This window comes from Echiichthys vipera (genome assembly GCF_963691815.1).
Source record: "Echiichthys vipera genome assembly, chromosome: X".
Classification (NCBI taxonomy): Eukaryota; Metazoa; Chordata; class Actinopteri; order Perciformes; family Trachinidae; genus Echiichthys; species Echiichthys vipera.
The window spans coordinates 15,721,161-15,744,699 of NC_139825.1; the positions used below are offsets into that span (position 1 = coordinate 15,721,161).

The following is a 23,539-nucleotide window of genomic DNA, read 5'->3' on the forward strand; positions in this document are numbered from 1 at the left end:
AGCCTTGCCTCCCACTTTGGCCAGACCACACTCACGGCTTAAGTTGAAATCCCTGAGTTGTAAGGATGGCCTCAACCCCCTGAAGGATCTCACTCAGTCTCTGGGGGTTTTGTGGGACACCAGGATGTAGTCCACATAATCGTTGTCTACGTTGACATGTCTTTCATCCACTTTGTCAGCGAACTGGGGCATATGGCCATTCTCCCTCATGGCCAACTGGGCGATACAACCAGCTGGCTTATCACCACTGTTCATTCGTACCACGGTGTAGTCCTTAATGTCGTCCGCGACTGACATGCAGCTCCTGATCCTCCAGCCACACTGAATTGTACATCTTGGACACATCTCCAACCTCTGCATGCCCCCCTCCCGGAAACAGAGTAGGACCACCTGGATGGGGTTAAAGACGTCTGGACCCTTCAGCAGGATGCCATTCGTGCTCACACCCCTGAATTCATGGCTGCTGTCCCAAACTATCCATTGCAGTCCTGGAAAGCTTGATGGTGGCCCCCCTGGCTACCATGTCACACACCTGCCTCGCGTATGCCTCTTTCCATTTCGGATCCTTCTCGAGGCACTTCTCCGACTTATGCCTTGACAGCTTTGCGATTGTTTGGCAGGGTAGTAGGATTCTCTTTCCAGGGGTACCTGACGTCCCAGTGGGGCTTGTTGCTGTGGTTGTCACTTACTTGAAGGTCAGACCTCCCCTGATGATCTCTATGCATGTATGAATTGTAGGACACCGAGAGGATGTGCTCCATGTGAGTCCTCTGTGTCTGCTTTTCTGCTCAGCATCACAGGAAGGGAGCGGGAGATGAGACATTTTTATACTTGTTTCAATATGAGATAAGGTGTGTTTTACAACCTCAAACCCTCCTGGGGTAATTAAAACCCAGAACATCAGGATGGAGGACCCTTTTATCCTAAATCAACGTCAAATCTGACCACATATCAAACTGTAGGGTCGGTCTCTGTTTGGAGACAGAGGGACTTTCAGTGATAAGGACGAAACAACACGACTTTGTTTGAAAGTTTGAAAAACAGTTAAAGTTCAATGTTTCATTGCGACTGGCTGTTCAAAGACATTCTTGCAAATGTGTAACAGTATATGCATTATTTGTGTCTTGTTGTGATTATGTTTATGTGGTTTCAGAAGTGCAAAGTCTCTGTCTAATTCCTGAAATATTCTGTGTTTTAATAATACTTCCCTTCACTCAGTAGGGTTATCTGTTAAAACTGCCTGCCCAAGGATTTTGGTTAAATTGGATATCAGAAAGATTAATAACGGAAAATCAACCAGAGATAGTTTAATCTTCCCTGTTAGAATTCTGGAATATAAAGCAGTTAATTCGCTCAGAACCAGAGGGTTGGGTTAGGCAAAGAGCCCCCCTTCTCAATCTTCCTGTAGATAAGGAAGACAGACAGAGTTGTCTTCTCTTCGCACTTCCGACTCTACTCCATTATTTATTGCATCTCTCTCCTCTCTGCCCCTCTTCTTACCCTCTTCTGCTTCCTGCATTTTGTTTCTTTTGTTTCTTTTGTTCAACTTTGTTAACCCAAAGTTAGCAAGAGATGTTACTTTATATTTTGTTTTCTTACTAAAGTATCCCGTTTACTAATCTATTTTTATCGCGCGACTTTCTAAGTTTTCTACAACACGTTTTTATCTTTTATAAGTATAGTAAAACCCCTAGTGTGGTCATTCCCTTTTTGTCCAGCCGGCAAATTGCATCGAACTCGCGACACCAGTCCACAGAACCGGGCAGAACTTTTTTTTGCCAACCAACAACAACAGCCAGAGGCAAGCCACGTACAGAGCTGCAGCCACCTGAGGAGCTGAATGCAAGCCGGGACGGGAGCCGACAAGCCCCGCCGATCCAACTGCACAGCTGACCCAGCCTACAGACCAGAAATCAGGTCCGCCAAACACCGGGACTCGGACATATGAAACCTGCATCAGTACTGTAAGACGCCAGGGCAACTGTAATATCAACGGCAAAGTAAGGTTGGCCTTTTAATACAACTCCTGGTTGAAACGTTAGTAATAATTAAATTCTGATCCAAGTTCTGTTGACAGGCTAACAGGCAGTTTAAGTCCAGCAATATTATAAACCAGCCCCGTAGGTCTGAATCACTCTGGTCTTAAACTTTTTTATATCCACATTTAACCCTTTTTCACTTCTCTATTCAGTGTTGTACTATCCTGTATTCTCCATGTTAGGTAGTCAAATAAAGGATTATAACTTTACGTCGTTGTGAGAGTCTTCTGTTCTGTACAGAAAGTGTTGGTCCCTGATAAGGCTGTGGTACGAACTAACGTGTTAAAGACGAGACTGATAAAAATTAAACAATCAATTACTTTAAATTACTAACAGGTATAAAACCTTCACCAAAGTTTAATAAACACCCTGTCTTATTTTGGTGCCCTACTTCGAGGTAATATAAATCCTACATTTTAACGAGTCGAGTAAATCTCATCTCATCTCATCTTCATCCGCTTATCCGGGGTCTGGTCGCGGGGGCAGCAGCCATGGAGAAGGACTTTCGGGCGGCACCGAGGTGCTTCTGGAAAACCATTCGACATCTCAGGAGGGGGAAACGGGGAACCGTCCAAGCTGTTTACAGTAAAGACGGGTTGTGGTGACCTCAGCCGATGAGGTAATCGTGCGGTGGAAGGAGCACTTTGAAGAACTCCTTAATCCGACTAACACGCCCTCTTTTGTAGAGGCAGAGCTGGAGGCTGATGGGGAATCATTGTCAATATCCCTGGCGGAAGTCACTGAGGTAGTCAAACAAATGCGTCCAGAAATGCTGAAAGCTTTGGGTTTGGAGGGGCTGTCTTGGTTGACACGCCTCTTCAACATTGCGTGAGAGTCTGGGACAGTGCCAAGGGATTGGCAGCCCGGGATGGTGGTTCCTCTTTTTAAAAAGGGGGACCAGAGGATGTGTGCAAATTACAGGGGTATCACACTACTTAGCCTCCCTGGTAAAGTCTACTCCAAGGTGCTGGAAAGGACCGTTCGTCCTATAGTCGAACCTCAGATTGAAGAGGAACAATGTGGATTCCGTCCTGGACGTGGAACAACGGACCAGCTCTTCATTCTCGCAAGGATCCTGGAGGGGGCCTGGGAGTATGCTCATCCAGTCTACATGTGTTTTGTGGATCTGGAGAAGGCATATGACCGGGTTCCTCGGGAGATACTGTGGGAGGTGCTGCGGGAGTATGGGGTGAGGGGGTCACTTCTGTGGGCCATCCAATCTCTGTACACCCAAAGCGAGAGCTGTGTCCGGATCCTCGGGAGTAAGTCGGATTCTTTTCAGGTGGGGGTTGGCCTCCGCCAGGGGTGCGCTTTGTCACCAATCCTGTTCGTGATTTTCATGGACAGGATATCAAGGCATAGTCGTGATGGAGAGGGGTTGCAGTTCGGTGGGCTGAGGATCTCGTCTCTGCTTTTCGCAGATGATGTGGTCCTGATGGCATCGTCGGTCAGTGACCTTCAGCACTCACTGGATCGGTTCGCAGCCGAGTTTGAAACGGCTGGGATGAGGATCAGCATCTCTAAATCTGAGGCCATGGCTCTTAGCAGGAAACCGGTGGATTGCTTACTCCAGGTAGGGAATGAGTCCTTACCCCAAGTGAGGGAGTTCAAGTACCTCGGGATCATGTTCACGAGTGAGGGGAAGATGGAGCGTGAGTTTGGCAGGAGAATCGGAGCAGTGTTGCAGTCGCTCTACCGCACCGTTGTGACGAAAAGAGAGCTGAGCCGGAAGGCAAAGCTCTCGATCTACCGGTCAATCTTCGTTCCTACCCTCACCTATGGTCATGAAAGCTGGGTCATGACCGAAAGAACGAGGTTGCGGGTGCAAGCGGCCGAAATGGGTTTTCTCAGGAGGGTGGCTGGAGTCTCCCTTAGAGATAGGGTGAGAAGTTCAGCCATCCGTGAGGAACTCGGAGTAGAGCCGCTGCTCCTTAGCGTTGAAAGGAGCCAGTTGAGGTGGTTTGGGCATCTAGTAAGGATGCCCCCTGGGCGCCTCCCTAGGGAGGTGTTCCAGGCACGTCCAGCTGGGAGGAGGCCTCGGGGAAGACCCAGGACTAGGTAGAGATATTATATATCCACACTGGCCTGGGAACGCCTCGGGATCCCCCAGTTAGAGCTGGTTAATGTAGCCCGGGAAAGGGAAATTTTAGGGTCCCCTGCTAAAGCTGCTGAGTCGAGTTAATTCATAATGAATTCAACGACTAATATATTCTAGCCATAATAAATGTAGGCTTAACCTCCTACAGCATGTTACTAATCCAACTTATTCCCCAGAGTTGTTTGTGCTTTTTGGTCTCGCAGGTCTCTGTTGATAGTGGTGGTGCCTACTGACGTGGTTCTGTGTGTAGGTCTCTACTGATGGTGGTGGTGCCTGCTGCCTTGGTCCTGTGTGCAGGTCTCTACTGATGGTGGTGGAGCCTGCTGCCGTGGTCCTGTGTGCAGGTATCTTCTGATGTTGCTGGTGCCTGCTGCCCTGGTCCTGTGTGCAGGTCTCGGCTGATGGTGGTGGTGCCTGCTGCCGTGGTCCTGTGGTCCTGTGTGCAGGTATCTGCTGATGGTGGTAGTGCTTGCTGCCGTGGTCCTGCATGGCGCTTCCTGCTACATCTATAACTATTAGTCAATTATACTGTCACTAGTCTTATGAATTATAAAATTTGTAGCCATAAAAACACCATCAATGGTATGTCTTGCTGTATCGTAGCTGCTTTTGGCCCTACTCATCATTGATCATGTTTGTCATGATTATTATCCTTTTCATATTCTATCACCTTAGATGTGCCTGTTCCTACTATTCTGCTGTATTAACTGCCATAACACATAAGTCATATTCACATTACTATAGATATTGTTATAGTTACTGTTACTATTTGGCCGCTTGCATCTCTGGAAGTGTGTCTGTCTCTCCGTCTTTTGTCTGTCTTTGACTTTCTATCTTTCTCTCTCCTTTTCTTCCTCCCCAAGAAGTCAAGACAGATGGCCGTCCTCCACAGAGCTGGGTCTGTCCGACGTTCCTGCCTGTTATAGGGAAGGTTTTCGTTGCCATCGTACTCTACGGGGGAATTGTTGGGTCTATGCCTACTCTGTAAAGTGTCCTGAGATAACTTTTGTTATGATTTGGCACTATAAATAAAATGTAATTGAATTTAATTGAATCTCCTTCCCCCCAGGGGCACACTTTCCACAATGACAACAACCACACAGAGGGCTACAGGCAGCCCCAATGCTGTCCCACTGCAGCCACTTGACAATCTTAGCATTGCATGCAGCCGTGATTCTGACTTCCACTCTGCTCTTTAGCTCAGGGCAGTATTTATGGAGAACCTTCACTCTCCTGGACTCTGCCCTCATGGAGCACGCAAAGTGGGTCGATGAGTGGCGCAAATCACCTCAATGTCCTCAAAAAGGTCCAGGTGCAAACCACTGACGGTCTTTCGTAGTGGACCATCCCACAACACCAGATCGCCGCACCTCATCATCCGCTGGGGTTCAGGGCGACCTTCCCGGGTACTGATAAGTAACTAAATTTTCTCTGGGTGGGTCAGCTCCCCCGGTTTGACAACACCTGGGAAGAAGTTCTCCAGGTGCTCCTAGTCCACTGCATGATCCACTCTGGCAATCTCCTCTAGTCCTTAGCAGAGCATTTCATGGAGCCACCATGACCCCTTTTTCGTGACTACTTTATATGGTCACACAGTACCTCTTTGTCTCAACCCTCACCTCCATACCACCTACACCGTATATGAGTGTGATTGGCTCACCTACCAGTCCAAGCCTCTCTGCTGCTTGGTGAGTGATATAGCTAGTATCAGAGGCTAGATCAATTAGGGCACTGACCCAGTCCCCCTCTACACCAACATCAGGAGGTGTTTTTAGTTCCACTCTCGTCCACCAAATCTATACCAACACATACTGTTGAAGACACCTTTTTTGTGCAGGCCTTTCTAACAGCCTCCAGTTGAACTGGGTTAGACCAAAACCAGCAAACATAGTCTCTTGTTCTTCAGTCAGACCACGCGGTTCTCTCTTCTTTTCCCCCTTGGTCTCCAGCCTAGCAGTGTCCCTTTTGGCGAGTGATTTGAGGCACAGAAAGAAGTGGTGATCTAAAGGGGCATCACCCCTTTTACATTTGTCATTGCGACAAAGACAGTTTGTATTGCATGGACAGACTTTTATCTTTTTTTTGCCCTCCGTTCTGCCGGGTTGGCCTTCTTAAATGTCTTACACCAGTATAAACGTTGAGTATGCCCCTCTTCACTACACATCCAGCAAGGATGATTCTCCTCTCGCCTCACTTGCTGTGGCCTTGGTAAAACTGTCCAGCAGGTGGAAGAGCCTACATTCCAGAGAGCCTGTCAGTTCGGCTAATGCTTGAAGGGTCACCCAGTTACTCTTCCACCTCCAGTAGCTTCTTCTGTGTCCAGAGAACTTTGGAAGGCTTAGGGGTGCAAGTGCAATCCCGCTCAATCCCTGAGAGGTGGCAGACAGGCTCTGCCCTGCCCTACCACTATCCAGTAACACAACATGCGCTTCTCGCTGCCACCGCAGTGTGCTATAGAAGCCGGGGTCAAATTTTGGGTTCATGGACCACTGTGGTGGCTCTTGGGGAGACGTTGACGGGAGGCTGTTCTCTTGTGCCCCACTGGAACGGTCCACAATACTATCCATTGCTCTGATAACCACAGCAGCAGTCGAGTTGGTGGCTTGTCCTGCACCTGCACTTTGCACCCCATCATCCTGGGCTGTGCCACTGACCCCACCACCATCCGAAGGCCCACTCGGTTAATCAGTGAAGGTTGTTCCTCCACTGTCCACACTTCCTTGACCATCGCCTCCACCATCTTCTTCACTGCCTGCCAGGAAATCAAGGTCGCTATGCGCTTCCCTTTTGCTTTGGCGTATGTAGTCAATGCAACTATAGTCATTTTTCCCTGCTCCTTGTAGTTGAGGTCGCTATGACATTACAACAAATGCGGGATAACTCCACAACAACCATCCACAGGAATAAGAGGCAAAATTTCGCTGGAGATATTATCTTCACTACATCTGGTGCTCATATAAAGGTTGCCCAAATAGAGAGATTGGGGCTTGCAGCCCTAGTGGACCTTGCAGAGGGATCAGGAATGTTCCAACTTGAGTCAGCCCTTAAGAGGAGAGTGACTCAGGAGTGCCTTTCACTACAATTTAGATGGGTCAATGCGCAAAACTGTGAAGAGCAAGTTGTTAGAGCTCTTCAAGCTAGACCCAGTAAGTTAAAAACCAAGAGACCACGTAAGCCTTGTGGACATGGGGCTGATCTGACGGCTTGCCACCCTCACATCTGAAGACCGGGAGTCTCAGAAACTGGATGGTTCAGAGTACCACTGGTGTGATTACTTGGATAAAATATGTGCTTTGACCTTCTCACACCATGCCAACGCATACCTCATCATCCATGTAAATGACATATATGACCTTCCTTTCAGCATCAAGGATGATGAGCATAATCGTCGAGCAGCAAAACATCCAAGCCCAAAGACCGGTTCCCAGGTGCCACTGAGTTCAGCCAACTCATGTTTAATTCAGGAAACAAGGCTAGACTACAGGAACTTGTAAAGGAACAGCTGAAAAGACAAGCAGGTCAGGGGCAAGGGGACATCATATACTGCAAGGGAGAAACATCAACCAACCTGAGCACTGCCGTGGCTAAGGGGGACTATTCAGACATCCAGAAGCAGATACAATGCTGATTAAATGCAAGCATATGTGGCACCCCTGAGAGGTAATGGCCACAATAATATTATTTTGTATAACGTGTTATAAGCCTTGGGGACATGGGGCTGATCTGACGACTTGCCCCCTCCACATCTGAAGACCGGTAGTCTTGGAAGCTGGATGGTTCAGAGTTCAACCAACTCATGAATTAAACATGAGTTGGTTGAATTCAGTGGCACTGAGGTTGTGGAATAGTTTAATGTAAATGACGAAAAACTGAGAACCAGCTGAATTGTATAGTGAAAGCTTGTAGTGTTTACATAGCTTTTATTTTGTATAAAATAAATCAGACTCGGACACGTTCTGGAGGAAAACGGAGATGCATGGTGTTTTCATTACTCCGCTCTTTACCTGCTTCTACAAGTAACATATTTGTCACAACGGTCCTAATCCTTGGGACCCGTAACACATACGTTAGTCAACTGCCGTGCCATACTCTTGGAAGAGGTTGCAGATATCATCATACCTCTCCATGTGATCACTGGCAGTGACTACACCTCAGGGTTTTATGTTCATGGGAAGAAGAAGGTGAAGATCAATTCTGAGGCAAGAGAGCTCCTGGGATGTGTGGGCGAGAGTCTGGAATTAAAACATTAAGTCAGAGCGGATATGAAGGCATTGTCCTCTCCATCATTTATGCTGAGAGTGCAGATGTGAGCTGTGGCTAGGCCAGAGTTTCCAAATGACACAAACTAAAGAATAAGTGTACAATCCGTCTCCCATCTGATGATGACTCTTTGAATCTTCATATGGAAAGGTCAAACTACCTTGCATATTGCCAGCTCCATTACAACCTGCAAGAGCATTCTTCTCCCATTGGTCACGGCTGGGAACTAGTGAACGTAAAGTGTCGACCAGTGCGTCACACCCTGCCCCCCCTTGCCCAAGCAGCTCATGTCTCATGACTTCTCAGATGAGAGTAGCAATGATTATGAGAGGAGTCAATGTGAAGATTCAACAGATTCAGATGGGGAGTCTTTTTAGTTAATTCAATAAATAAATAATTAAAAAATCTTAATGTCATGTAAATAAAAACTCCAAGCTAAAGAATCTTCTCTGTCTCCCTGCTTTCATTTGTTCCATTCCAGACATCTGATGACCTATGTGTAGTATTGGCAAGGTTTCACAAGATGGCGCTGCGTGAGTGGCAGCCTGTTACAGCAGCTCTCGCTCACTTTTGAGCTTTTTCCTCTTTTTATATTTCTTTTGCACTGTCTTTTGAGCTCTCTCTTGGGCAGTATGGAGACCAGACTTGCGTACTTCGTTCTGGTCTCAATACTTATTTTTTCAACTTTTTCCGTTGTGTCCGGGGAGCCTGTACGCAGCCCTGTTGTTTACTGTAGGGATCAGCTGTTGGCCCTCAGTGGCGCTGCGGTGCAGCCGCACGAGCGGCCTGATGTCCCCCGCGAACTGAGGAGGAGGAGACGTGGGTGCAGTTCCGGAGCCGTTCCAGAGCCGCTCGCCGTCGCAGGAGGACATGCTACAGACCCGTCCTCCCGTATGTCATCATGGGGAATGTAAGATCTCTTCCCAACAAGATGGACGAGCTAACGGCGCTGACCCGGCATCAGAGGGACTACCGCGAGTGCAGCATCATAGTGCTCACTGAGACGTGGCTAACGGAGCTGACCCCCGACACGGACGCTAACCTGGACGGGTTTCAATTACGGCGGGCAGACAGGATGGCAGAGAGCGGTAAGAGGAAAGGAGGAGGGCTGGCTGTGTTTGTTAATTACAGTTAGTGCAACTCTGGGCACATCACTGTTAAAGAGCAAGTCTGCAATAAGGACATCGAACTTTTAGCTGTTAGCATGAGGCCATACTACCTCCCGAGGGAGTTCACACAGGTGATTGTGTTAGCTGTGTGGAGTCTGGAAAAGCCTAAAAACTATCTCAGGGCAGAGGACACCAGGCTCACAGGCTGCGGGGGATCAGACGTAGGTGAACAACATTATATGAGCTGAGGAAGATGAAGGTGAAGAAGGCTACGGGTCCAGATGGGATGAGCTCGAGGCTCCTCAAGTCCTGTGCAGACCAGCTGTGCAGGATTGTAGAGCACATCTTTAACATGAGCCTGAAGCTGGGAAAAGTGCCACTGCTGTGGAAAACCTCCTGCGTGGTACCTGTACCAAAGATCCCTCACCCAAAAGACTTCAACAGCTACAGACCAGTTGCTCTCACTTCACACCTGGTGAAGACCCTGGAGCGGCTGGCCCTCATCCATCTCCGCCCTCTGGTGGGCCCCTTTTTGGACCCTCTCCAGTTCGCATATCAACCCAGCATCGGAGTGGATGACAGATCACTGTCTCACCTGGAGAAGGCTGGAAACACTGTGAGGATTATGTTCTTTGATTTCTCCAGTGCCTTTAACACCATCCAGCCTGCACTTCTGGGGGACAAGCTGGAGCTGGCAGGGGTGAACCAACACCTCACATCCTGGATCCTGGATTACCTCACTAACCGGCCACAGTATGTGAGGACTCGGGACTACGTGTCGGACACAATAATCTGCAGTACGGGGGCCCCACAGGGAACGGTCCTGGCTCCTTTCCTGTTCACCCTGTACACCGCAGACTTCTACCACCAATCCCCTCACTGCCATCTACAAAAGTACTGTGCTATCGTCGGCCTCATCAGGGACGGTGACGACGGAGCCTACAGAGAACTTATTCAGGACTTTGTGGACTGGTGTCGGCGGAACCACCTCCAGCTCAACGCCGGGAAGACCAAAGAGCTGGTGGTGGATTTCCGCAGGCACAAACAACCCTGCACACAGGTGAACATCCGGGGAACGGACATTGAGATGGTGACATCTTACAAGTACCCGGGAGTTCACCTGAACAATAAACTGGACTGGTCTGACCACACTGCAGCAACATATAAGAAAGGTCAGAGCAGACTGTACTTTCTGAGGAAGCTCAGGTCCTTTGGAGTGCAAGGGGCACTCCTGACCTCCTTCTATGACTCTGTGGTGGCATCAGCCATTTCCTATGGAGTAGTCTGCTGGAGCAGCAGCATATCAGCAGCAGACAGGAGGAGACTTGATAAACTTATCAAGAAGGCCGGCTCCATCCTGGGATGCCCTGTGGACAGGTGGTGGGAGAGAGCAGGATGCTGGACAAGCTGTCATCCCTGCTAGTACAGGAGTCCCATCCCCTGCAGGTCACTCTCACAGCACTGGGCAGCTCCTTTAGCAACAGACCGATTCACCCCTAAGTGTGCGAAGGAGAGGTATCGCAGGTCCTTCCTTCCTGCTGCTGTCCGACTTTACAATCAGCACTGCTCCCAATAGACTATTGACCTCATCCTGTACCCTGTATCCTGCACTGTGCAATATGCCTATACTATGGGCACTTCTGTTTTTTGCACTATTTGGACATATTTAATCATATTTATTCACTCCATATTACATTATTACAAACCAACAAAACAAGAACAACTGCAATGTATCATGTGAATATGTATATATGTCTATTTCCATTCCTTCCCTTTTTAAATTTAACTTTATTGCTTATTTTTGCTATTTTTTATCTAATTTTGTCGTATTCTGTTGCTTCTGTGACAAAAGAATTTCCCCGTGCGGAACATTAAAGGTTTTCTGATTCTGATTCTGATTCTGATACTTGCCCTAAAATGTAATTTGTAACTAATTCCGTGACATTACTCCATCCAAGTGCCGTATTCTAAATACTTTGATTACATCACAACTTTCTTCATGGGATAAACTGAAACATTATGCATTATGTTAATGCAGAAGATCATCTCACAGAAATAAAAAATAAGTTAAAAGCCCAGAAATTCACTTGAGAATTCTAAAAGTAACTCATTAAATGGACCAAAGTAACTGTATTTTGAATACCACACATTGAAAATGTAACTGTAGGAAATACAGTTAGTCATATTGTGTATTCTGAATACATAATCCCAAATACATGTATTCAGTTACTTCCCAACACTTCCTATGTGTATGTTGTAATTTTACTGTCCATAACTGAACTCAGTATGAGCAGAGCATTCATTTGAGCCTAATATTAAGGCTTTATGACAATTTTGAAAAAATTACATTTAAAGAGCCAGAACTTGGTGGCCATCTTGAATTTAAAGGTCAAAAATAGGTAAAATCAATAGATCTAAATTATATATGAATTTATTGGCCCAAATAGTCTCAGAAACCATGTATTATGCAGGACCGTGGGTAAAACCATTAAAAGTTAATTTCCAGCTTGGCTGACAACCGCCATTTTGGTTTTAGAGCTTTCACAAAATTTCCCCACATTTTTGTGAGGGGCACCCCGGCTAATCTTTTTCTTTAACCTTTATAGATTACAAATCCAGTGAGAAACGAACCTTCGCTCTCCACGGTCACAGAACTTCTATAGATGACCCAACTACTTCAAATCAATGGTAATATAAGAGGAAAGCAATAATTGTTTATTACTATAGTGCTTTTCTTGTGTCTTAGATTTAACTTGAATGTGCCCAATGTCTTATTAAGATATGTTTACAGACAGACAGGCAGACAGACAGACAGACAGACAGACAGACAGACAGACAGGCAGATAGACAGGCAGACAGGCAGTCAGACTGACAGACAGATAGACACGCAGTCAGACAGACAGAAAGACCCCATAACTTAATAAACCATATTTGGCTTTTATTTTGAAGGGCGTGTCAGACTGCAGTGATGATGTCATGTCAGCAGAAGTGAGATGTTGCCATAGCGATGGTCAGTGCTCTTTGACCCATGGGGCAGACAGTCCTATAGAGAATGTATTGGAGCGCAACTATTAAACTCAGTCTTCTAGATCAAAGACAGTAACTCTGATCGCTTAGATCTCTGGCGGTGAGAGTGAAGACACCCTGGCAGACATTTAGTGTAAGATTTGTCTGGATTGTCCAAAAACTATGAGCGTGTGAGTAGTTTTTACAAAGACCCTGAAACTGATCCGATTCCCATAAGTTATTAGTGTGTAGTGATAATAAAGAATGAGAATAAAGAAGTCTGTATGTGGAAGTATGTTGAACTAGATGAGGTTAAAAGAGAGGTATGTTCAAGAGTATTTTCAGCTGATCTCCATTGGTTTGCATTCTAAAAAAATATATGGTTGAATATATGCAAAAGTATGAGAGGCAGAAATTATTGAAAGTCAGCACACAAGAGCTGAAAGAGCTGAACATTTTGATTGTTGAATGGTTTTTGTAGCTGAAAGTATGCAGAAGCTTAAGACAACTTAAAAATGTACGGTAGGTATGAGGAATAATAAACCTTAGGATAACTTTGGTTGGAATGCTGAATAAACACACCAATGATACTAATAAATATGTAGAATAACAAAGGTTGTGACCAATAAACATTTTAATAACAAAGGTTGTGAATGATTTCATCGTCCACACCAATAGAATAGGACACATAGATAGCTGTTAGGCTAGCTGGTTTTGACCCAAAAGCAGACTAGGTGAGAAGCAGATTAAATGAACAGAGTGAATCCAAAACAGGCAGAGTAATCCGAACGACAGAGAAAATCCAAGACAGGCAGTGTGGCACACAATCTTGCAAAACAATCTGACAAAGGACACATAGAGGGCTGAACTTAAATAGGGAGACAGAGACCAATCATTGGGCAGGAGAAAACAAGGTAACAAGCAAACTAATTGGCAGGACAGGTGTGGACAATAAGTGGTGGAAAAAACCGGGGGGAGTGGCGTCACAGCCACAAACACAAAAGCACATGGTCTGCAAACAAAGGCATGGCCAACAGTACACAAACAGACCAGCAGAGTGCACCGGACCCAAAACCCTGACACTACCCCCCCCCCCCCCCCCCCCCCCCCTCAACGAACGCCTCCGGGCGTCACTTTGTGTTGGGCGGGTTGCTGACTGCGAAAGTCTTTTATCAGTGTCGGGTCCAGGATGTGCCGGGCTGGGACCCAGCACCTCTCCTCAGGACCATAGCCCTCCCAGTCCATGAGGTACTGGAGTCCTCGGCCCCGATGCCTGACGTCGAGAAGCTTGCGTACCGTGTACGCTTCAGTACCGTCAACAAGCCGTGGGGGCGGGGGAGGGTCGGGCTCAGGGTGCAAGGGACTGGTGATGTATGGCTTGATCTTGGAGACGTGGAAGGTGGGGTGATTACGGCGAAGGGGAGCGGGGAGCTCGAGGCTGACAGCAGTGGGGCTAAGGACTTTAGAAATGGGGAAGGGCCCGATGAAACGGGAGGTCATTTTGCGGGACTCCGTTTTCAGGGGAAGGTCCCGAGTTGAAAGCCATACCCGCTGGCCCTGGCGATAGCGTGGAGCTTGGGTGCGGTGCTTGTCAGCCTGGGCCTTCATCTTGATTGAGGTAAGAAGAAGGGTTGCCCGGGTGCGCCTCCACATTCGACGGCAGCGGCGGATGAAGGATTCGGCAGAGGGAGACCCCACCTCCAACTCCTGGTCTGGGAAGAGAGGTGGTTGGTAGCCCCAAGGAGCACTCGAAAGGGGACCGGCCAGTGGAGGAGGAGATATGGGAGTTGATGGCGTACTCCGCCCAAGGTAACTGCCGGCTCCAGGATGTCGGGTTCTGGGAGGCCACGCAGCGAAGATGGATGAAACCCAGAAGATAAGCAAACAGATGCTCCGAGGAGCTTACAAAAGGCTTTCCAGAAACTGGACGTAAATTGCGGACCTCTGTCCGATACCACCTCCAGGGGCAACCCGTGCAGTTTGAACACATGCTGAATCATTATATTGGCTGTTTCACTGGCAGACGGAAGACTGGATAAGGGAATAAAGTGTACTGACTTGGAGAAGCGGTCAATGACTGTGAGAACAGTGGTGTTGCCATCAGATGGAGGTAGACCAGTGACAAAGTCAAGGGAGATGTGAGACCAGGGTCTTCTTGGGACTGGCAGGGGTTGCAGGAAGCCAGCAGGGGGTTGTGTTGAGGTCTTGTTCCGGGCACAGACAGGGCAGGCAGCGACAAAGTCGCGGACATCCTTACTCATCGTAGGCCACCAGAAGCGCCAACTGATGAAGGCTTGAGTTCTTTTAGACCCTGGATGACAGGACAGTCTAGACGAATGACCCCACTGCAGAACCTGAGAACGAACAGAACTTGGGACAAAGAGGCGGTTAGTGGGGCACTAGCTGGGCCCTGCTTCCCTAGCTTGGGCTGCAGCCACAACAGATTCGATCTCAAAATGTGCTGCCTGGACAAAGCAGTGGGCAGGCAGGATGGGATCTGGTTCTTGGATCTCGTCACAGGAGCTGAACTGTCGGGAGAGGGCATCAGGTTTCACGTTCTTGTGGCCAGGACGATAGGACAGAGTAAAATTGAACCTAGAGAAGAATATGGACCAACGAGCTTGCCGAGGACTAACCCTTTTAGCAGAGCGGATATATTCAAGGTTCTTATGGTCGGTCCAGACCAGAAATGGCACGGTGACCCCCTCCAACCAGTGTCTCCACTCCTCCAGGGCCATCTTCACTGCCAACAGTTCCCTATTGCCCACATAATAATTCCGTTCGGGTGGTGTCAGACGGTGAGAAAAGAAGGCACAGGGGTGGACCTTGTTGTCCTTGGCCGAACGTTGGGACAGTACTGCTCCCACGCCAACATCGTATGCATCAACCTCCACAATGAACTGCAAATCTGGGTCTGGCTGGATCAGGATTGGAGCAGAGGTGAAACGCTGCTTCATGGTCAGAAATGCTTCCTCTGCCTTGGGAGGCCAGGAGTACTTAACAGAAGTAGAAGTCAAAGCTGTTAGGGGGGCAGCCAATGCACTGTAATTACGTATGAAACGTCTATAAAAAATTGGCAAACCCGAGGAAGCGTTGGAGTTCTCGCCGGGTAGAGGGTGTAGGCCATTCCACCACTACCTTGATCTTCTGTTGGTCCATCTCGACAGTGCCGGCTGAGACCACATACCCAAGGAAAGAGACGGAGTTCCTGTGAAACTCACACTTCTCTGCTTTCACGTAGAGTTGGTTCTGCAGGAGGCGTTGAAGCACCTTTCGGACATGGGATGTGTGTTCGGCTAGGGACTTGGAGAAAATTAGGATATCATCCAAATAAACAAAAACAAACTTATTAATCATATCTCTGAGTACATCGTTTACCAGACACTGAAAAACAGCTGGGGCATTGGTAAGGCCAAATGGGGGGACAAGGTACTCATAGTGACCGGAGGTGGTGTTAAAGGCCCTCTTCCACTCATCCCCCTCACGGATACGAACTAGATGGTAGGCGTTCCGGAGGTCAAGTTTAGTAAACACTCAGGCCTCTTGAAGTAACTCAAACGCTGAAGAAATCAAAGGGAGCGGGTAGCGGTTCTTGATGGTGATGTCATTGAGGCCTCTGTAGTCGATACAAGGTCGTACGGAGCCGTCCTTCTTGCCCACAAAGAAAAAACTGGCACCAGCAGGAGAGGAGGACGGATGATGCCCGCTGCCAAGGACTCCTGGATATACTTGTCCATGGCTTCAGTCCCCGGCCGGGAGAGGGAGTAAAGGCGCCCCCTAGGGGGGGACGTGCCGGGCAGGAGATCGATGGCACAATCATAAGGGCGATATGGTGGCAGGGAAGAGGCTTTGGACTTACTAAAGCCAGCTTTGAGGGCCGTATAGTCTGCAGGGACTGAGGAAAGATCCGGAAACACTTCAGAGGATCTGGGATCTGGAGTAAAAGGAGCCTGAGCACGAAGAAGGCAATGAGAGTGACAGAACAAGCTCCATCCCACAATCTGCCCACTAACCCAGTCTATGTTAGGATTGTGTTTAACAAGCCAGGGATGGCCAAGCACTACGGGGGCTTGTGGAGAATCAATAACGTAGAAAGACAGCTGTTCATGGTGATTACCCGAGAGGTGCAGACTCACCGGAATGCTGGCACAGGTGATCTTGGCCAACTGCTGTCCATTCAAGGCATTAGCCACCAGAGGAGTCTTAAGGGACAATAAGTGGTGGAAAAAACAGGGGGAGTGGCGTCACACCCACAAACACAAAAGCACATGGTCTGCAAACAAAGGCATGGCCAACAGTACACAAACAGACCAGCAGAGTGCACTGGACCCAAAACCCTGACAGATAGCTAGCTACACACTTCTATAAATTAATAAAATTACCCTCACCTTTATCACCTGCAACATTGGATATTTACATTAGTCCATCAATAATTATAATCCATTAATATATTATTCTGAAACATCCAATTCTGCATAATGAGTAACTGTATGTTTACTTTTTGTACATTAAGCACATTTGAATGCTAATACTTTTTTACTTTTACTTAGGTAACATTTTGAATGCAGGACTTTTTCTTGTAACAGAGTATTTCTAAAGTGTGGTATAAGTAGTTTTACTGGTGTAAAAGCTCTGAGTACTTCTTACAACCCTGGGTATTATACATTATATATATTATTATAGTGGTGGATCTGAACTCTTCTTCCACCTTTGCAGTTACATAACATGCGGTCACACCCTCCACCCCCCACCAGTTGCTGCGAATATTATGTGGGGGTCCAATGAATGACTAGGTCAAAGGGTCTATACTGTAGCAGAACAGACAACGTGATACCCTTTGAATATCCAGACGAGAAGCCACACTCTGCAGAGTCCATTTCACTGAAGACACAAACAGCTCCTCTCCTCCTTCAGCCATGGCCAAACGCAAGTCAAAGAAGCCACAAGAAGAAGACACCTCCATTTTGTTGGAGTCATCAGTGTCACAGTCCAGGAGAAAGATAAACTCCCACACGTCTCTAGCAATGATGTTCATCATCATTATCTCCACAGTTGGGGCCTCTTTAATGGGGTGGTTTTGTGTACAACAGCAACACAGCCTCGACCAACTGTCTGAGTCTTTTACAACGATGCACAAGAAAATTACAAACCTGAAGGAGATGAGGGACACACAGGTGAGTTAACAAAGTTAGCTCACTATTCTCACCTGTGTTTTATCTGCTGGGCGGTGTCACTTCTTTGTAGCTCAGAGGACATCGAATAGCCTACCTGAAATTGATGATTTGCCTTCAAAATAAAATAATTACATTTGTCATTTTTGAATGTATATATATATATATATATATATATATAATCCAACAATCAAATAGATATGAATGTGTTATAACTCTTTCAGTGACTTGTATTGTGCCGTTTAAATGGATAACATGGATGAAAATCATGGTCTGGGACTTTATTTTGAAAAGCTAAGGCTGTAAGACATTAAAAAAGGGCTGCCTTGACACTGCTTGTAACACCTGTTGTTATTTTTAGCCTGATCTGTGCAACTGCATGGTCACGTTTCAGTGGCATTCACAGCACCAACGGCTATTGTGAAATATTAGTATTGCTAATTATATCTTTCATGTTGCTGCCATCAGGGCACAGATACAAGCTGCCTTTCTGTAGAGCTAACAAACTAAAAAAAAATCCCTCATGCCCACTGCAATCAGTCTGGTCAACAACCACATTAAATTGTGATTAATTTTAATGATTTTGTTGTTTTTATGTTGTTGATTTTATAGTGTTTTGTGTTTGATATCTGATATTTGTTTACCGTGGCACTTTTACTGCTAGCTATACACCAAATTGCCCCCTTAATGAAGACAGCTTGAACCTTTAACCATGATTATTAGCAGCTGCTGCCCCCGCGACCCGACCCCGGATAAGCGGATGAAGATGAGATGAGATGAGATTGCTACTTGTTACTCTGTTATTGTCTGTAATCCTAACATTTTCTGGAAAATTGGTTGATAAGCAGTTGGAAATATCTGGGTTTAGTTGATGCAGAAAATTAAATGCATGCATTAATCACATCACATTCATCACATCACATCACATTGATGCAAAAATCGTCCACACAAAACAAGATTGCTATAGAGCAGTGGTTCCCAAACTGTGCCGTGGCTCATTTCTGTGCCTTGAAATTTGTCTTATAGATGATTATTAACACAGAATCATATGTGAAGGTGTCCTAAGAAATACTTTTTTTCATAAATGGTATGCCTTGTGACAAAAAAAACATTTGAGAACCACTGCTACAGAGGGGTCCTGCTCACAATGGCCTAATACATTCAGAGATATTAAAAAGGATAACTACAGTATAAACAATATTTAAATTCCACTGACAAATTCATATCATCCCTCTATGTATTGCTATATTACACAATCCTTTTTGCTATAGATATATGACATTAACAAGAACAAGAACATATGTTAAATGTTTGAACTGAAGTCAAACCACATGGCTTAATCATTTCTCCTGCTCTCCAGGCTGATACAGGTCTTGGTGTTGAGGAGAGGATCTTTGCCCTGGAAGAGACCAAGAAACAGGCTCAGGAGAAGGCGGAGGTTGCCTTAGCCACATCACTGAAGTTAAAGAGCTCAGACCACTACTCGCAGCTTTGGGCCCTCAGGGATGAGGTGGACACCCGGTTGACTGAGATAAATCAGGTTGCCCTGTCCGTCACAATTCTCCAGGCCATGTTCAAGAACCAGAGTGAGGAGTTTATGGCTGTGAAGGAGAGCGTAGCATTCGGTTTGAGCTCCAGCTCAGCACTGGCTGAAAATGTGGCTGAGTTGACTAACACTGTGGCCAGCGCATGCTCCAGAGTTAACGAGCAGGTTGCATCAGTGAAGGCTCTTAATGCACATTTAGAGGAACAAGCCTCAGACCTAAATGAGCTGAAAGAGTCAATGAACTTTTATAATGTTGCACTTCATTCAAAGGAGATGGAGATCAACCAAGACATGGCTGCAATAAAGTGAGCTGAATCTCATTTCAGAGTGTATCTGTATGCCTGGGCAGTACTTAAAGAGGTGTTAATTGCTGTTATGTGTGGTTTTTTTCAGGGAGCTTGTCGAAGCTAAGCAGACCATGCAGGTTCAGGCGTTAGAGGAGATGCTCAGTTCGGTGCAGATTACTTTGGATGAGCAGTTTTCCTCGTCACAGACCCTCCGAAGCAGCGTCATGGCTCACCTTCAGACCTTTCACACCCAGGTAAAGCCCATTCAGTATTTTGTCACTGTTTTTCAAGGTAACAACTGTTCAATTCCATTACGATGAATAATTTATAACATATCCTTCTACCTCAGTTGGGGAAAGCTCCTTCTTGGTCAATGAAACTTGAGACTAATGAGGAGGGTTCAGCAGCAGAAGAGTTCATCTTCACGGCAGCCCAGAATGCCACTGAGGTACAGGAGGAGCTAGAAGATGTTGAGGAAAAGGATGAGCAGCAGCAGGATGATGAAGATGAAGCAGAAGAGGAGACAGAGGAGGAGGAGGCAATGCAGGAAAAACAGCCACTGGAACAGGAAGTTGAGGGGGGCAGTATAGAGAAGAAAGAGGAAGAAGAAACTACACCAGGAGAGCAAGAAGACAAGGAGATTACAGAGCAGAGTGAGGAGCAGGAGGATGCTGGGGAGACAGCAGAAGAGGTCATTGCAGAAGAGACTGAAGACAGCCAAGTTTCGGACAATACTTTGGAAGAGGAGGTATCTGAAGAAGTCGTGGAAAGCTTTAAGACTGTAGAGGATGAGTCAGCTGAGTTAAATAGTGTGGTCTTCATGGACGGTAATGAGGAGGACGGGTAGTGAAATGTTCCAGCAAATCCTTGATGTTTTAAAGTCTTAGAGAAATGAATGGGAAGTATTTCTATACACACCATCTTACAAATGATGTGTAGTATTTGTTTGCTTCTACTTGTGTCAGCTGCCCATTACTGAAAAACATGAAGACACTTTTGAATTTCAGTCTGAAATTATTTAAATTTTATAAATTTAAGTCTTGACAACAATTGACATGTGACCCCTGCTGTTAGTTAAATATGAAGTATATAGTCAGCAGAAACATTGGAAGGATTGAAATAAAATAAAAAAGTCACTGAAAGAGGTTCGACCTGAACACGGCTGTTGAAGAAACAGGATGTGTTGATATAAATTACATGATTTCTGTACATTTATTTCATTCATTTTGCAATATTAAAAAGAACATGAATGGGACTACTTATAGATTGTCACTTAACACAAGGACATATTTAGTGTCTCTCTCCATGAAGTTATTTGTGGTACGAGTGCACATACATTTGGGAACATATGATTCCATTGGTACATACTGTTCTCTTGTCATGATGCTCTTTTGTGAAAAGGTTAAAGCACTATTTTCAGCCAGCAGGTGGTGCCTGATAACTGTCATAATGAGGAAGTAATCAACAAATAAGGAACAAAAAAAATGTATTTCTTGAGTAAAGGAGGAGGGAATGCTACTTACAACTAGGTTCATACATTTTAAAGACAACAAAACCCATATTAAGCCAGTTATTAAGTTCATACATGTATTTGAGGTTTCTACTTCAACATGTTTAAATGCTTTAAGGTTTAAAAAATACAACATTTTTCTCATACTGTCTATCTGAATAAACCTGTATTCACTCTCTGTCTGAAACGTTCCGTTTTATTGCCTGTCTCTTGAAAGTCCCCTCTTGGCTTCTCTGCACCATGATTGCAGCATGGAAATGACTGTGACGTCACTGTAGCAACACTTTACCTATATATAGTATAGTTGTGACAACTGTACAGACATCCTGACAGCTTGTTAAAAGTCACAGTTTCTGAATACAGAATGTGTGCATTTCTCCATGGGTTGAGTGTTTTGATACTTTCACAGTATTTATATAGCACTGATCTACTTTATAATAAAAAAATACATGGAAATCTCACAAAACAACAAAAAGGAGCATGATGGTCAGATGTCAACATGCTGACAGTTATCAGGTGTTTTAAGGCAAAAAATTGTTTAAGGTTTAACTTTCTTAAAATGTTAAACACATAATTTCTTTAATACCATGAAGTGCTTAAACAGTTGCTACACATTTAGCTCAAAATAAGGGCAAAAACTCCAATAATCATGTTTGTCCAGAAAGAGCAGAAAATAATATTAATCTATCCAAAAACAAATTGTTAAACTGGAGGTTGCATGCACTAACTGTACAAATAGCATTTGTGAAATTATTTGACTTATTCATTCCTGTGATCAGATTACAGCAGGTGCAGGCCGGAGCTTGCTCTGACAGCCAACTGTGACTCCGACTGGAACTAATTAGAAACAAACAGACTGGAATTATGCATGTGGTGTTTATCAGTACCTGAGACCACTAACGTGCCAACCTGCCATCATTCAGTTTTTAACCCTTATTGAATATTTTGTGTGAAAGTTTTCAGTGTATTTCCCATGCAGTATATTTGTCACGTCAAGCATTTACAGTACAACATGAGTAACACACAGATGTGTGCAACCCCTTCAAAGTCCTTTTTAGGGGAATAAATTGCAAACAAATGACCTGTGCTAACATAATGAATGCAACTGTGTCATGGAACATACCCAGAAAGGTTTGCTAACTCTGCTTAACTGTCAGCACATGCAGCCTCCAGCTTGATTAAATTGAAACAGGTCTTAAGAAGAAGAATTCCTTTATTTGTCCCGCAATGGGGAAATTCAATTTTCACTCTAGTATTAATTTTCATTTTACACACACACAGGCCCGAAATACACACACATGCACAGACAGGACCTATATACATGCAATTAATAGAGGGATGTTAGAGCGAGGGGGCTGCCAGTGACCGACGCCCCCGAGCAGTTGGGGGTTTGGTGCGTTGCTCAACAGCACCTCGGCAGTGCCAGGGGATGCACCTCTCCAGCTACCAGTCCACATTTCTCCTCAGCCTCAGATCTACCTTCTACATTACCAGCTGTTTTAATTTAGGGGAGGAATGTAACTAAATACATTTTGTCAAGTACTGTGGTTAAGTACATTTTTGTGACATACATTTATTGTACATTCTTGCAAGCCACAGATTCTTAAGCGCAGCAACCTGTTCATTCTCTGCTTCACACATTCTGACGTAAAGATGGTCCAGCTGGCAGGCAGTGCTTAGTTCTAGCTCGACTGTTTTCAACATGGCAGCTGGGTCACAAATGTTCTCATTTTACAGGTAAACAGTAGACAATTTATGTTTCTGAAAACATTTTAGGATAGAAATGTGCAGTGAAGTCACATAATCTTGATTCATACTTGATCAGTGCTGCCTAGTTTGACTCTTTGACCTGAGTTTCGTGAGCCTGGTTCGTTGAGATGGACAGACCTAATTTGCATAAAGTTGAAGTCCAGTCGTGTTTATGCAAATCCAGATATGGTGAACGGTCAGTTAACACCGCAGGGCTGTATCCATCATGCAGTGGGCTGCCAGATGTGCTGCTCTCCATGAACAAAAAAGAATAGGATACATAGACTTCATATACAGTAGGCTACGCCACCGTTTTATATAAATGTTTCATTGGTCTACAGAAACCCCTCAAAGTTTTTTTCTGGTGACCAGGCTGATTTATGAGGTACTTTTACTGTACATTATTATTTCCCTTCTACTTTCCCTTCTACTTTACTTCTATTCCCCAACAATTCAGAGGTAAATATTGTACGTTTTACTTACATTCCATTCCATAATAATCATATGTTTTTGTCAACATTAGTTAATATTTACTTTGCAGATTCAGATTAGTAACAAAAAATACAATCAGCTAATTAATTATGATGTATTATTAAAGATGATAAAGCAATTGGAATTAGCTCCAGTTTCACTAGCTGCAAAATAAAAGTGATTTACACACAATACATTACAATTTATAACCCAACAACATTGATACATGATACTGAAAGGGCCATTCTGTATAATGAGTGCTCTTACTTTTGGTGCTTTAAGCAAATTATGAT

The 23,539-nt window shown here is 45.4% G+C and overlaps 1 protein-coding gene across 1 annotated transcript; it reads left to right on the forward strand.

The window, feature by feature from the left end:
- The first annotated feature begins 17,397 nt into the window (after positions 1–17,397).
- LOC310965321 (uncharacterized protein) lies at positions 17,398–21,168 on the forward strand. The gene is made up of 4 exons (XM_083938845.1): positions 17,398–17,686; positions 19,044–19,534; positions 19,623–19,770; positions 19,866–21,168. Exons 1-4 carry the CDS (start codon positions 17,429–17,431, stop codon positions 20,361–20,363), a joined length of 1,395 nt encoding a protein of 464 aa, XP_083794971.1. The 5' UTR covers positions 17,398–17,428; the 3' UTR covers positions 20,364–21,168.
- The last annotated feature ends 2,371 nt before the right edge of the window (positions 21,169–23,539 follow it).

Bases quoted from the DNA above. Each gene is read 5' to 3' on its own strand.
- LOC310965321 (XM_083938845.1), top strand. From the start codon at position 17,429: ATGGCCAAACGCAAGTCAAAGAAGCCACAAGAAGAAGACACCTCCATT. The intron at 17,687-19,043 runs GTGAGTTAACAA...CCTGCTCTCCAG, and splicing joins AGGAGATGAGGGACACACAG to GCTGATACAGGTCTTGGTGT. The intron at 19,771-19,865 runs GTAAAGCCCATT...CTTCTACCTCAG, and splicing joins TTCAGACCTTTCACACCCAG to TTGGGGAAAGCTCCTTCTTG.